Genomic DNA, 14,447 nt, shown 5'->3' on the forward strand with positions numbered 1-14,447 from the left:
TCTTTATATTTTCAAATATTTTTCTTCTTTTTAAATTTCTTTTCTTCTTTTAAACTTTGTTATATCAAATTCAAAAAGATTGTGAAAACTTCCTTCTCCTGTAGGGGCGAAGCCCCAAAAAGGCTAATGGCAAAGAAATTTTAAAAACAATAAAAAAAAGAAAAACTCAAAGGTTTTAAATAATATAAATCAATATATGTAAATAAATATAAAAAGTTATAAAGAGTTATAAAATGTTATAAAGAGTTATAAAATACAGAAAATATCTAAAAAAAATGTAAACAAAATTTTTAAAATTCTCCCCTAAACCTTTAGAAAAAAGCCCCTAGAGGCTAGGGGCTAATCCGCTAGTTATACCTATAAAGCAGTAAGGTTTTTTTTGTCTGAGACATAACATTTCAATAACTCCATTTTAGTGACCACTAGTGAATAATGAAATATATGTTAACTAGCGACTACGCCCCCTAGAAGCCTCTAGGGGCACTTAAGGTAGGAGGAGGAAAAGTCGACCTCATCCCATTTTAAATTTGAGTTTAAAAAGAATAAAAAAATTGGGGGGGGGGGAGGGGGGTGAAGATACCCTACTTAAAAATAGTTTAAAACCTTCCCAAGACATATATGAAGCTTCACTGTAAAGGAGAACAATATCGGTTCAGCTTTTAGCGAGATCCTTCGGGACAGACAAAAAACGCTTACTACTTTATATAGTACTAGTGGCTACACCCCCTAGAAACCTCTCGGGGCATTTAAGGTTGGAGGGGACAAAAGTCGACCTTATCCAATTTTAAATTTGTATTTAAAAGAGTAAAAAAAATATTTTTGGGGGGGAGAGGGGGTGAAGACACCCTCCCTTAAAATAGTTTAAAACCCTCCCAGGACCCATAAGAGGCTTCACTGCAAAGGAGAACAATATCGGTTCAGCGGTTAGCGAGATCCTTCGGGACAGACAAAAAACGCTTACTTCTTTATATAATAGGATTAAGGAAGGAGATATGATCAATATCATAGCAAAAATTGTTCGACATTGTTGTATGTAATTGTACAGCGGCTAATTGTTGGCTAAAAAACTATGGGTAGTTTTTGTTGAACTTTGGTTGGTTGTTTCCAAACTTTTCAACCAACAATTCTAATCAACAGACGTTGTAAATTTTTTTTTTTTTCATATTGGGGGTATATCTACATTTATAGTCCATTGTCTTATCCTTGTCATATGTAGGACCCAGGGATCTAAATGGATAAGACAATTGTCGATAAATTGATTTACATCCCCAATGGCAATACACAAATTACGACTTCTGTAGATTACAATTAATGGTTGAAATGTTTTGACACCCAACTTAATAAACCAACCAATCAAAATCCAATAAAAGTCACCAAAGTTGTTAGGTCAACGAATAAGAAAAGGTTATTTTGAAACTTTGGGGACTAAAAACAGCCTATAGTCCAATCCCTCTTTGCGTTGGATCCCAACATAAATTTAATTTCTATGCGCTTAGTTGTCCAATTTAAAGATACACTTGACAACACTCCATGCATGCAATATTACAAATTATTCCACAGACAAGTTAGACATTCAAATCAGGGATCTAAAGGGATAGGACAATGACCGATATATTGATGTACACCCCCAATGATGATACACAAATTTCTCCTGATGTAGATTACAATTAGTGGTTGAAACGTTTGGACATTCTACTTAACAAACCAACCAATAAAAACTCAATAAAAGTCCCCAAAGTTGTTATGCCAACGAATAAGCAAATATTATTATAAAACTTTGGGGACCGGTGTAATAAACAGCCCAATTTCCCTTCTCTCCCTGCAAATACCTGCTACTCCAAGAAAATTCTTGGGAAGGAAAATTTTTCTGTTTTTCTGGGGTTAAATTTTTTTTTTTTATAAAAGGGGCGATTTCTCTTGGGACCTGATGGTGGGTGTACCCTCCTTCCAAAAATATCATAACCCTTCCCAGTACTAATGAGAAGCTAACCTATAAAGGAGAACCATATAAGTTCAGTGTTTAGAGATCCTTTTACTGTATCATAGGTAGTTAAGGTAATAATTAATTAATTCAAAAAGGTTTTACCTATTAAAAACTAAAGGAGAAGCACAAATTCCAGGGTTGGCAATCCGAATCCGAATGGAATCCGCCAAATTTTGGAATCCGAATCCGGAATTCTTTTTTAATAGCGGATTCGGATTCTTAATTGGTAGACTAAAATTAGCGTCTTGAGTTTTTTCTTTCAACTCCGCCTTTTCGAAGGCAAATATTATCATCATTATATTATACTAGAGTTGGCTCGATATAATTATCTCCCTATTGGCTAGTTTTCTATATGCATATCTATTTCTCAATAAATCTATTTTCCTCACCCGGCATTACTATCTAAAAGAAAGTAAATATTTGATAATTGAAATGATTTTTAAAGGATTTTTTTAAATTATATTTTTTTCTTTACATTACCATCACCAAAGGGTTAATGATGATGATTACAATTTTAGTTTAATATTTGAACACACAAAATGTCGCCACAATCGAATTCTTTTAAAACATAGTTTTCTTAAATTTATCATATTATAAATTTAAATTTTCTTTTTTATGATTAGAAATTAAATACATCAATATAAGGTAAATAGCAACATGAAATGAAAAAAATGAATTTATTTTTAATAAAGTAAAATAATGGGTCTTATCGTTCTGGGCAATGAGAGTTTATTATGGATTATTGGAGCACTATGAGTTTTAATCATAAATTCCTTGGAAAACTTGAGCTCGTTTATAGACATTTATTTCCTATATAGATCTGACATGGATCTTGAAGCAATTAAGCAGGCCGTTTTGTACATGTTAAAAATTGGAAGATTTCATTAAATAAAAGTAATCGCAAATATACTTAGTAAATAATATCTTTTAAAATTTGGTTTGATTTTCGGAAGAGAATTATAGAGAACACTAAGAACATTAATTTTTAGGACATGTGTAGCACTTAAATTTTTTGATTTAAAAAAAAAACCTTTAAAATATTGCTAGAATCCGGAATCCGCCTTTTTTTTAGAAGAATCTGGTCCAAAAATTTGATGGATTGCCATCCCCTCCAATTTATTTAAGAAATCTTTTAAAATCCAAATAAGATAAAAATTAATCTAACAGAGTACTATTTGTCTATGAATGTGCAATGTTTCGAAGGCAAATATTATCATCATTATATTATATAATATCTTTTAAAATTTGGTTTGATTTTCGGAAGAGAATTATAGAGAACACCAAGAACATTAATTTTTAGGACATGTGTAGCACTTAAATTTTTTGATTTAAAAAAAACCTTTTAAAATATTGCTAGAATCAGGAATCCGCCTTTTTTCTTGTAAGAATCCGGTCCAAAAATTTGACGGATTGCCATCCCCTCCAATTTATTTAAGAAACCTTTTAAAATCCAAATAAGATAAAAATTAATCTAACAGAGTACTATTTGTCTATGAATGTGCAAGATTTAAGAGATCGATAAAAATTCATTGAGAATTTTGTTTGAAGTTAATTTAGATTCTGCACTAACATTGAACGTCAGACTATTAGAGTAAAACAATAGAGGGGAAAGGGTTTAAATAACTGTATGTCCACAGCCCATGGACCCTGTGACGACTTTCAATTGGGTCTTTAAATATCAGCCAATAGCATGTTAAAAGTTAACAAGCATGACGCTACAAAAGAGGAGAAATCAATTTACTAGCTGACGATTAAGATCCACACGACCGTGGCTAAGTTATTATCTAAGTTATACATCTAACTTATTACATTTATTATAGGAGCAACTAAATAATATTTGCATGTAGACGGTTTCCCTCTAGATGCCTAGTTGAGCAAAAGGAATCCCTTTCCTTATCTTTAAATATTTTTTAAATTCCCACTTAAGTCAAAAGCCTTAATTTAAACTAATAAATAAAAGATATGAAATTTTCTAACAAGATTTATTACGTTTAACGTGTATGTATATTGAATATGTATAAGAATACAAAAAGTATATAAAAATAAACAATTTACAAATTTTAATTTCAAATGCAATGGATTTACATATAAAAAAGTATCTTAAAATAAAATATAAATGCGTTATGATAAAATAATCGAAAAGTTTCTTAACAATTTTGGCACTTAATTTCAATTTTGTTATTTTTTTCCATTTATACAGATATAAAAAATACAAATTATTATATAAAATTTTATGAAAATATAAGAAGCTTATATACAATACAAATGCAAAGTGTAAATTTTATGATAAACTACATGTAATTTGAATAAACTAATTGTAAAAATGTATGATAATATCTAAATATGTCAACAAAATATCATCTTATTTTTATCATTTGTATTTAAAATTGCTAATATAGTCAAAAGACAATTGTATCTAAAAATACTTTAGAAAACAGTTTTTAAAAAATTCATAAAAATTTAAGGCACTAATTATTTAAAGGCTGATCGATAAGATACATATTTTATTTATGGCTGAGATTTCTATTAATGACAATAAAGTAAAACTGGATATAAAATACATGGATATTGTGGCAGGGGAGTTTTTGACGTCAATTTAGTTGCTAATAAAGTTCTCGGATATTGGTCAACACGTTCCACCATGGTCTGGGGAGGGGCTAGGTAGGGGATGGGGGGTATCATTATATTAGCCAGCTGAGAGAAACATTTTTATCAGGGTGTGCGAGATTCTTACAATATCCACGTATTCTATATCCAATAATGTAAATAATATATTTGCATGGTAACTAGGTTATAGCTGCTTTATTTAAATCACTAGTGGCTCCGCCCCTAGAGGCCTCTTGGATAAATAAGGTAGGGGAATGAGTGAAGTCAATTTTTGGTTTTACAAAGAAAAATTAAATTTTTTTTTTTATATAAAATTGATTTCTCCTGGTATGGTGGTTATACCCTCCCCATTATATCCATAAAACTTCCTTGGTTCAATGAGAAGCTACAGGAGAACCATATCGTTTACTTTAATATGAGATTACTGGTGGCTGCGCCCTAGCCTCTAGTCGTAGGGGTTTTCTAGTACATTAGTGAAAGATAAAAATCAAAAATTTTTATGGAGGGATATTTTTAGATGAGCCATTTCTTTCGGGAGATTTTTAAACATAAGCTACCGGAAAAAAAAATAGAACTCAATCAATGTTTAAAGAGCTATGGACGGACCGACAGACAGACATCCTACCTATATAAATGATAAGATCTATAGATAAAAATAAACATAACTAATATACGAATAACTACTAAATAACAAAGTTTAATATTTTGATTTTTTACAATGCTTTATTGGAAGAACAAGACTGTATTATTTTAAATAAAAGAAAAAAACCTAAGGGGAACATTGAAGAAAAGTATTTGATCTTTTCAACAGTTAATTTTGAAGTGGTGGAACAATAAAATCCACTTTAGAAAAAAGTCAGTGCTTTCCTACAGTGTACCTAGCGAACACAGAACCCATCCACTTAGTTCAAAATAAGGAGAGGAGGGAGGGTATATTTTTCTTTATGCCTAACACTTAACCCTTAGGGGATACTTTGTACCAAATACAAACTAACCTAACCTAGCGAAAGGTATTAATAAACACCAAGAAAAAAAACTTATATAGGGGATAGGGGCTGAGGTAATGTGTTCGAAATGAAACTCTGAGGGAAACCGCCGAAAAATTAAAACAAATGGCTAAATCATACTTTTATATTTAGTTAAGAATATTATACTGAGCTGGTACACTTGGAATATTGACAGGAACTCTGCAGCCCATCTCAATCAGGCGTTGCATGTGACAGTTACGACACAGCAGGTGGTCCTGAAAATATTATCAGCATTAGTTTTATGGGAAACTAATTCTTTAAAATAGTTTTGGTTTCAAAAACACCCGCCCCCACCACCCATTCTACAAGTATGAAAAAAAGTCCCCCCGCAGTGTTGCTTGTAAGGGGAAAATTTTGTGAAAAAAATTACTTTGTCTCAAATGATTCCAAATTGCCTAATTCGGCGAGAAATGCAATAAAACTTTTTTTTGCGGCGGCGGCGGAAAATGGCAGTGAACGGCGGAAGTAGCACCCAAAATAAAATTGCTGGTATGTCGTGGCACGAGTCACCACATTCCCCCCCCCCCCTTTATGTACCCCCAATGATAATACACAAAATTGCCCTTCTGTAAATTAAAATTAGTGATTAAAACGATTGAACATACTACCTACTTAATGAAGCCAATAAAAAATCAACAAAGTCGCACCAACGAATAAGAAAACGTTACTATAAAACTTTGGGGACTAGTGTAATAAACATTAGAGTAAAACACTAGAGGGAGAAAGGGTTAAATCACTGTATCTCCACATCGCAACCGCCTTGTGCAACCTTTCTATTGGGTCATTGAAAATCAACCAATAGTGTCGCTTATATTAACACAGCCAAGTAGCAGAAAATAATTTAGAAGCAGACGAAAGAGGTATTTGAAAAAGGAAGGGGGGTAGTTGACTGTATATACATCTTTACTATATATATCTGTTTAATAAACAGCCCACTGCCCCCCCCCCCCTCTCTCTCTCTCTCTCATAATAATAATAATACCTGTAAAGGATAGCATCGCTTGTCAGGTTCATCCGTGAGCTGCATCTCACACACCTCACACACGTAACAATCCACGTGGAAATCCTTCTCCATGGCCACCACCCTCACCGTCTCCTCTGTCCCCTCCACAGGCGTTATACCCTCTCCACAGGCGGCGCATTTTGGCGCGAAAATTCTAAAAATATAATAAAATTGGCGCTAAAATTCTTGATATAAAATTAAAATTGCGTGGAAAGTGGTACAACTTTAGATTATATTGTAATGTAGATATTAAAGTAATGAAACTTTTTGATAACTTCGGCCTGTTCGTTCGTCCCAAAGACATTCACTTCAAAATAGCACCATACTTATTACTTATTACTTACGAAATGTTATTGAGAAATAGCCGGTTAATTATTTTACAGCCCTTCTTTTTCATTAAACTCTACCAACTACAATAACTACAATTGAGTTGATAAAAAACTTTATTAATTATCGTTCTATCTCTCCATTCTTAAAACTTAAACCTTAACATTACAATTAACCGTTCGTCTATAAATTCTGATTTTGGTAGCTCTGAAATATTCACCCCCTTGACATTGAAAAGGGAAGGACTCCATCCCCTTGAACGAAGAGTCAAGAAGGGTGTCTAAGAAAAAAAATTACTCCACCCTTAAATTTAAGTCTTACCTATGGAAATCATTGACACAATAAATCTTGTTATCAAAGTCCACTGTGAAAGGTATCCCGTCCAGACATTCATTACACACACAACAACGGAAACACCCGGGATGGTAGGTTTTACCCATAGCCTGAAACAAATATTAGTTATTTTTCATATTGACAAAATGATTTGGAAACCTATTCCTGTAAGCGCAATTTTGCTTAAATGATATAATATTATAAGGGGGGGTTTTTTAATGCAACCATCTCGTAATCAATGATTAAATGGCATTTAGAATTCGAATTTCGATCTGAAATTGTGCATGAATAATCCTTGGTAGGTCTATTTTCCCTAAATCGAACAAAAAGTTGGAAAAGTAACAGCTAACGGCTGGCGGCTTAGCTGTTTTCCCATTTTTTTGCTATCTTGAGAGGATATTAGTCACGAAACCTATCTCCACATAATACTTTATCTCGCTCTAAAACCTTATCAAACGCTTCTAGCCGGTAGCTGTTGGTACTAGAAATTTAAAAAACTGTTATTGCTATCATTTAACATGAATTAAACCAAAAATATGTTTTAAAAAGTTGATTTCTACGTAAATAATGATGAATTTGCCCTGAAAATAGGCAAAAAACGGCTAAACAACTGAGCCGCCAGCCGTTACTTTTCCAACTTTTTGTTCGATTTAGGGAAAATAGACCTACCAAGGATTATTCATGCACAATTTCAGATCGAAATTCGAATTCTAAGTGCCATTTAATCATTGATTACGAGATGGTTGCATTAAAAAACCCCCCCTTTATTTATCGCATTGTATTTTAGATAGCTTTTTGCAAATATTAAAATGAAAATTTATAACATTAAAAACAGTATTGTTAGAACCGAGGGGCCGAAGGCCACAGCCAATAAAACTAGGGGTGTCCCATAGTGTAGTGGTTAGCGCACTACGCTGTGGTTGGGAGAAACCGAGTTCAAGTCCCCACATAGACTTTGTACTTGGTGGACAAATGCTGTCGCAATTTGTCAGATTATGATCACGCAACCTTCCCTAAGATGCCCTAGGGTTGTAAGGGGGGAGATTTGTAGGAAGTTAGGATTCTACAAATCAAGCAGCTCTAACTATGCTTTCCCTCATCCATGCTCCTCGTATGAGAGTGCCATTAATTAGGGTGGCTTAATATGGAACACCTGCCAAAACTCTAGGCCAGGGTGATGTAATAATTGAGTAGCTTCCACGAGAATTGCGGGTCAGCTTGTAATGTAACATAGAATACAATCAGCTGTGCGCGAAGCTTACCAATCTAAGATTGGACAAAGGATTCTCACTTCCAGTCTCCGTGTGCATCTGAGTCCTAACTTCAGAGAATCATGGCTACAACAACAACAACAAAGCCAATAAAACTGGTATTGATTAAAGTTTTTTTTATTATTCGTGGAAAGCTGTCTATAATAAGATGCTTTGATTTTTCAGCATTGATGAGAACCAAGCGGATATTAATCGGTTTCGAAGCAATAATAGCAATAATTTTGTCATATTTTAAGCCAAAATATATGAATTGCAGTATTATCTTTTTAATACATTAATGTATACATTATCGTTTTAAATACGATAAAATAAAAACACAAGTAAAATTAATTTTAATTAATTTTCTCTTTGGACGGTGAAAGCAAGGATTCCCAAGATCGTTGAAAACCTTCCCTAGACCTACTGAGAGCTTTACTGAAAAGGAGAGCCATATGGGTATGGCAGTTAGAAAGATCTTTCGGTACAATCATACAAACATCCACACATAAAATGGGTGCGTGACGCATGTCCGATAGCCTAAAACCAGCCCACCATATCATTATGTTTTAATATTAATGATTGTCGATAAAAAAATATTAAATGATTTCTATGACAAAAAGCAATATTCTATTTCATGCTTTAACGTATATAAATTGTATTGAACAAGGAAGGCAACATCCATAAAATGTAAGCTTAACAAATAATAAGGACAAACAAACTGAGAGTAAGGACATAACAAAGAAGATAATAGTTATTTCTCGTATCGTATTATAAACGGCTTTCCGCGGATATAGAATGTACAATTCGGCACCACGGGGCTAAAAAAACTAGTTTTAATCTTATGATTGTACATTTCTATATTCGTAGAAAACTGGATATAATACGATGCTAGACATAGTTTTTTCGTATTCATGAGAACCGGTTCCTATCCACCGGATTCAAATGAATACGAGAAAGACTTATTACTAACTTTGTACGATTATCCAGTTTGAACAAAACTGAAATAGGTAATACTTTTTAGAAAGAAAATATACCTAATGTGCCAATATCATTATTTTTGTCCAAATATATAAAATTACTAAATTCCCATTTAAATTCAATTTTGTGCGTGGTTTTGCACATTATATAATGTTTTAATACATTGTAAATGGTCGAATGCCAGGTATGGCTTTCAGTGAATTATTAAAAAAGGCATTAATTTTAATAATATATCTGGATAATTTCTGAAATCATGCGATTTTACTAAAAGCCATATTGACTTTTGGGACTTTCAAAAGTTCCAATTTTATTTCAGGCTAGCCTGGCAGAATCGTCTACCTGGATTCGATTCTATACTTTATCTTCTTTGGGACACAATAGCGTTTTAAAACCTAATTACAGGGATGTTTTGCTAATTGTCTAATCATCTAAAGAAACAATATTAAAGATGCCATGGAAATCGGATGACTACAACACATAAAAAATTATTATGGATATACGATTACGGACTTATTGTTGATAATCATAGATTTGCTACGCTTTCTAAATTACATATTTCTTTCAGGAATCATTAAGCAAATTTGAATAAAAAGGATAATTCTTAATGCCTAAATTTACGAACAGAGCTACTCGTTATTAACGTACTTACAAACTAACCGACACTAAATATAAAAAACTTTGCTTTGAATTATAACAATGACAATAACAAAGGAATTTTTTACAGCTTTTCTACTTCAAGAGTCGGTCCTTCCCTTCGTTCGTAAAGGATAGCTCTGATAGTTCATTTAAAAACAATATTAGAATCATACTTTAGGCTTCAAACTTTGTAAGATGTTTCTTGTAACAGTAGGTACAATTTTTTATCCGCGTTTTATTGGGAAAGTGATAGGTTGGAATCTCGGCCAAAGACCGCATCATAAAATGGTTTCTACTACTGCTGTGTCAGATACGTGGCTTAAATGATTAAACTAGGTGGAATGCCTTGGTCCCAAACATGCGTTACTCATTACAATGCACAGTTAGGACTTCTCATTTTCTTCAGTATTTAAAGAGAGTATACTTGTTTAAGTTCTTGTTATTTCAACTGTTTGATTTGTTAGGCTACGCTTTCATGGATGTTGTCATCCTTGTTATTGGTAATTTTATTAACTACTTTATTGAAGCTAAATAATATTTCATAACATTAACTTATTATAAAAATATATATTTATAATAGTTCAGCTACCATATAATTAGGGTTTATCGACGGTTACTACGTCCGTAAAATTCAATTATCTTATCTCGTGTTTTCTAGTACCTTTTAGGGTGGGCGGGGAGTTATTTTTTACTATGGACGTTTTCTCTTAAGAGAGTGGTGGTACCCTCCCCCAAACCTTCCCAGGACATAAGCTACATTGTAAAGGAGAACCATATTGGTTCAGCGGTTAGTGAGATCCTTCAGTACAGACAGACAAACTTATGAAACTTATTGTTAACTGTCATAATAAGTGGAACATAACTCCTTACTTTTATAAAAATTGAATAATCAATATCTAATTATGGACCTTTTATATTTAAATGTCACAATTATTGTCTATTTGATTTATGTTTATTTGAAGAGATATTTTACAATTTGTGTTAGTTGGTTTGCCTGTAATTTTGTCTATTCGTTGGTATTGGACTTAAAATACAAGTTTTCATAAATTCACATACAAACCACAGAAGTAAAGAACAGGGATACAGAGATGAGTCAATGGATATACAATTATTTTTCTGTCTATCTTAGCAGACAAAGTTTACTAAACGTAATCAACATAAAAATTGGTTTTCTCAGTATGGCTAGTGAAAATAAAGTTAAGTCCTAAGAAAATAAAGACAGAAGATTTTGTTTTTATATACCTATTATTAGAGTAAAACACTAGAGGGAGAAAGGGTTAAATAACTGTATTTCCCCATCGCAATCTTCTTGTGCAACCTTCCTATTGGGTCATTGAAAATCAACCAATGGTATCGCTTATATTAAGACAGCTAGTGGCAGAAAATTATTTAGAAGCAGACAAAAGAGGTCTTTGAAAAATGAAGGGAGGTAGTTGTCTGAATATACATCTATACTAAAGATCTGTTTACCTATTTGTAATTAGCTATTATTAAACCTAATTTACAAGCAATTTATCAATACTAATGGAGATACACCTCCTTGTTGCATACTGTTATGTTGAGTATATGCAGAATAACATTAATTAGTTGAAAGAATCCTTCATTGAGTTAACTATAACAAGCATAATCATGTCAAAACATAATATAAAAAGTAAGAAATTTTTAAGATTAATATTTCAGCTGGCAGCTCTAGGAATATTCTTGTTCCAAATGCAAAACTCCATAAGAAAATTTAATCAGAGGCCTGTTGTCCAACAATCCTCAACAGCGCTATTTGATAACATAAAGAAGCCTGTTATTTACTTGTGCCAGGATACTCAATACAATTTTAAGCGTGGAGAAGACTATGGCTACCTGTCATCTACTAGATATACAATGGGTCATGTACAGAAAGGTGATGATAAAATAACTTGGAAGGGAAACAGTGGAAACAAAACTCCTCAGGAATTACAGATGGAACTAAATGATGTTGATTATAAAGACTTTAGGAATACATTCATTTATTTAAGTTTGGAATTTTTTTTAAAAAGTTTAATTTAAAAAAAGTTATTTAACTGGGGTTGGCAATCCATATCTGAATCTGTTTTGAATTAATTCTCGAATTCTCGGACTAAAAACTACAATAAAATAATTTATGAAAATTTAGTTATTTCCTCAAAAGAAACTGGATAAACAATTAATCTATGAATATTGATGTATGACCACAACAGACAACTTCCTGGGTCCCCCTTTTCGTCTAACAAACTGCTCTCTGAATTTTTGTAGCGACTTCGATGTGTTAATATTCCTGATGCTATTGGTCACTTTTCAAGGACCCAATTGAAATTTGGTACAAGGTCCTTGGGAAGGGGACATAATAGTTAAATAACCCCTTCCCCCTCTATTGTTTTTAGGGTTTGCAATCTGAATCCGGGATCCGCCAAATTTTTGGCCAGTTTTGGAATCCGAATCAGTTTTTTATTAGCAGATTTGGATTCTTATTTGGTAGGCTAAAATTAGCATCTTGAGTTTTTTAATACTTATCATTATCATCATTATATATAATATATTTTAAAATCAAATTTGATTCTTGGAAGTGAATTATAGAGAACACCAAGAACTGTAAGCCTTTTAAAATATTGCTAGAATCCGGAATTCGAATCTGCCAAAAATAAAAATCTGGAATCCGCAAGAATCCGTCATTTTTTTGGATGGATTCTTGTAAGAATCTGAATCCGGTCTAAAATCTTGACGGATTGCCATCCCTAATTGTTTTACTCTAAAGGATAAACTTAGATAAATCTGCCAATATTTTGACAATCAGTTCAGAATCAGAATCTGATTTGGTGCAAAGTGCATTTGATTGAAATCACTGATTCAAATGTCTGATTTACTAAGATTTTTTAAAGTAGACTGAAGGGTCTTTGTTAAGAAAGAAATATGATTATAGAATATTGTTTGAATTAATTTTTATTTAAAATTATTATTTATTTCTTATTAAAAGAGAAGCTTTTCTATAATAAGGGTCGGTCTGTCTGTACTTCTGTAATAGATAGCTTTTCTTGTTAATTTAGCCATGTTAGAATTATCCTATCGATTTCAAACTTTACATGGTGATTACTGTAGTAGTTAGGTACGATTTAGAAAGCGTAGCAACTATATAACCATTACCAGAATGTCCGTATGTCCATTTAAAACATGTTGATTTTATACTTTTTTAACAACAAAGTTTTATGTGATCTAATAATCCAATTGATCTGATTTTTGGTATACTGATTCCTGTACAATATTAAGTACAATATTATAAGCAAAGCAACTCTATAATCAAGTCCTAGAAATGTAAGTATGTCCATAAACATTATCCTGTATCAAGCAGTTTTTCAACAAATTTACTTACAATTTTGCTTCAACTCTTATATATTTATTATTTATATTCTGATTATTCAGTTCTGACACTATACAAGTGTTCATATCCGTTTGTTCTACCGTTTCAGTGCTTTGATTTAATGGATGTTGTCATCCTTGTTTCTGTATAATTATTATGGATGGCAATCTGTATCCGGACTCCGGATCCGGAATCCGCCCAATTTTTGGCCAATTTTGGAACCCGAATCCGGAATCCGTTTTTTAATAGCAGATTCCGGATTCTTAATTGGTAGGCTAAAAATAGCGTCTTTAGTTTTTTCAATCAACTCCTCCTCTTTAAAGGCAAAAATTTTCATCAATATATATAATATATTTTAAAATATGGTTCGATTCTCGGAAGAGAATTAAAGAGAACACCAAGAACATTGATTTTTAGGACATATGTAGCACTTAATTTTTTTAAAAATCCTTTTAAAATATTGCTAGAATCCGGAATCCGAATCCGCCAAAATTAAGAATCCGGAATCCGCCACTTTTTTTGACGGATTCTTTAAGAATCCGGAATCCGAATCCGGCCCAAAAATTCGATGGATTTCCATCAATAATAATTATGCTCACTTTCTATTTCTAAGCCAATATAAACGGGGAAGGCAGTTGTGACCCTTTTTGAAACCAAAACTAAGAGTCATTCAACTAGAAAAAAGAGTTACAGCACTGAAATGGCTGCTTTAAAGAGGTACAATGTGGAACTATCACTGAATTATTTTTAATGGGAAACAGCGGTAGCGGCGGTTTTGTCACCTTTTCTTCAAAGTTCCACATTATACCTCTTTAAATCGAATGTCATTCCAAATTTCAGTGCTTTAACTCTTTTTCTAAGTGGAATTCCTGTAGTTTTGGTTTCAAAAAGTGTCTAAACCAACCAACCCCGCTATTTAAAATAGTATAAAATGTCT

General features: G+C 32.5%; 1 protein-coding gene across 1 annotated transcript in view; it reads right to left on the reverse strand.

The window, feature by feature from the left end:
- Window positions 1-4,686: 4,686 nt before the first annotated feature.
- Window positions 4,687-14,447, reverse strand: part of LOC145326922 (uncharacterized) — a 29,782-nt gene continuing 20,021 nt past the window's right edge. The window contains exons 24-27 of the mRNA XM_080170371.1: window positions 7,271-7,392; window positions 6,602-6,776; window positions 5,685-5,834; window positions 4,687-5,469 (exon numbers count right to left, since the gene is read on the reverse strand). Coding sequence (XP_080026497.1) covers window positions 5,727-5,834; window positions 6,602-6,776; window positions 7,271-7,392 — 405 coding nt within the window. The 3' untranslated portion in view covers window positions 4,687-5,469; window positions 5,685-5,726. The remainder of the gene's footprint in view (window positions 5,470-5,684; window positions 5,835-6,601; window positions 6,777-7,270; window positions 7,393-14,447) is intronic.

The sequence above is a fragment of the Acartia tonsa genome, chromosome 8 (genome assembly GCF_053477335.1).
Source record: "Acartia tonsa isolate MP-2025a chromosome 8, ASM5347733v1, whole genome shotgun sequence".
NCBI lineage: Eukaryota > Metazoa > Arthropoda > Copepoda > Calanoida > Acartiidae > Acartia > Acartia tonsa.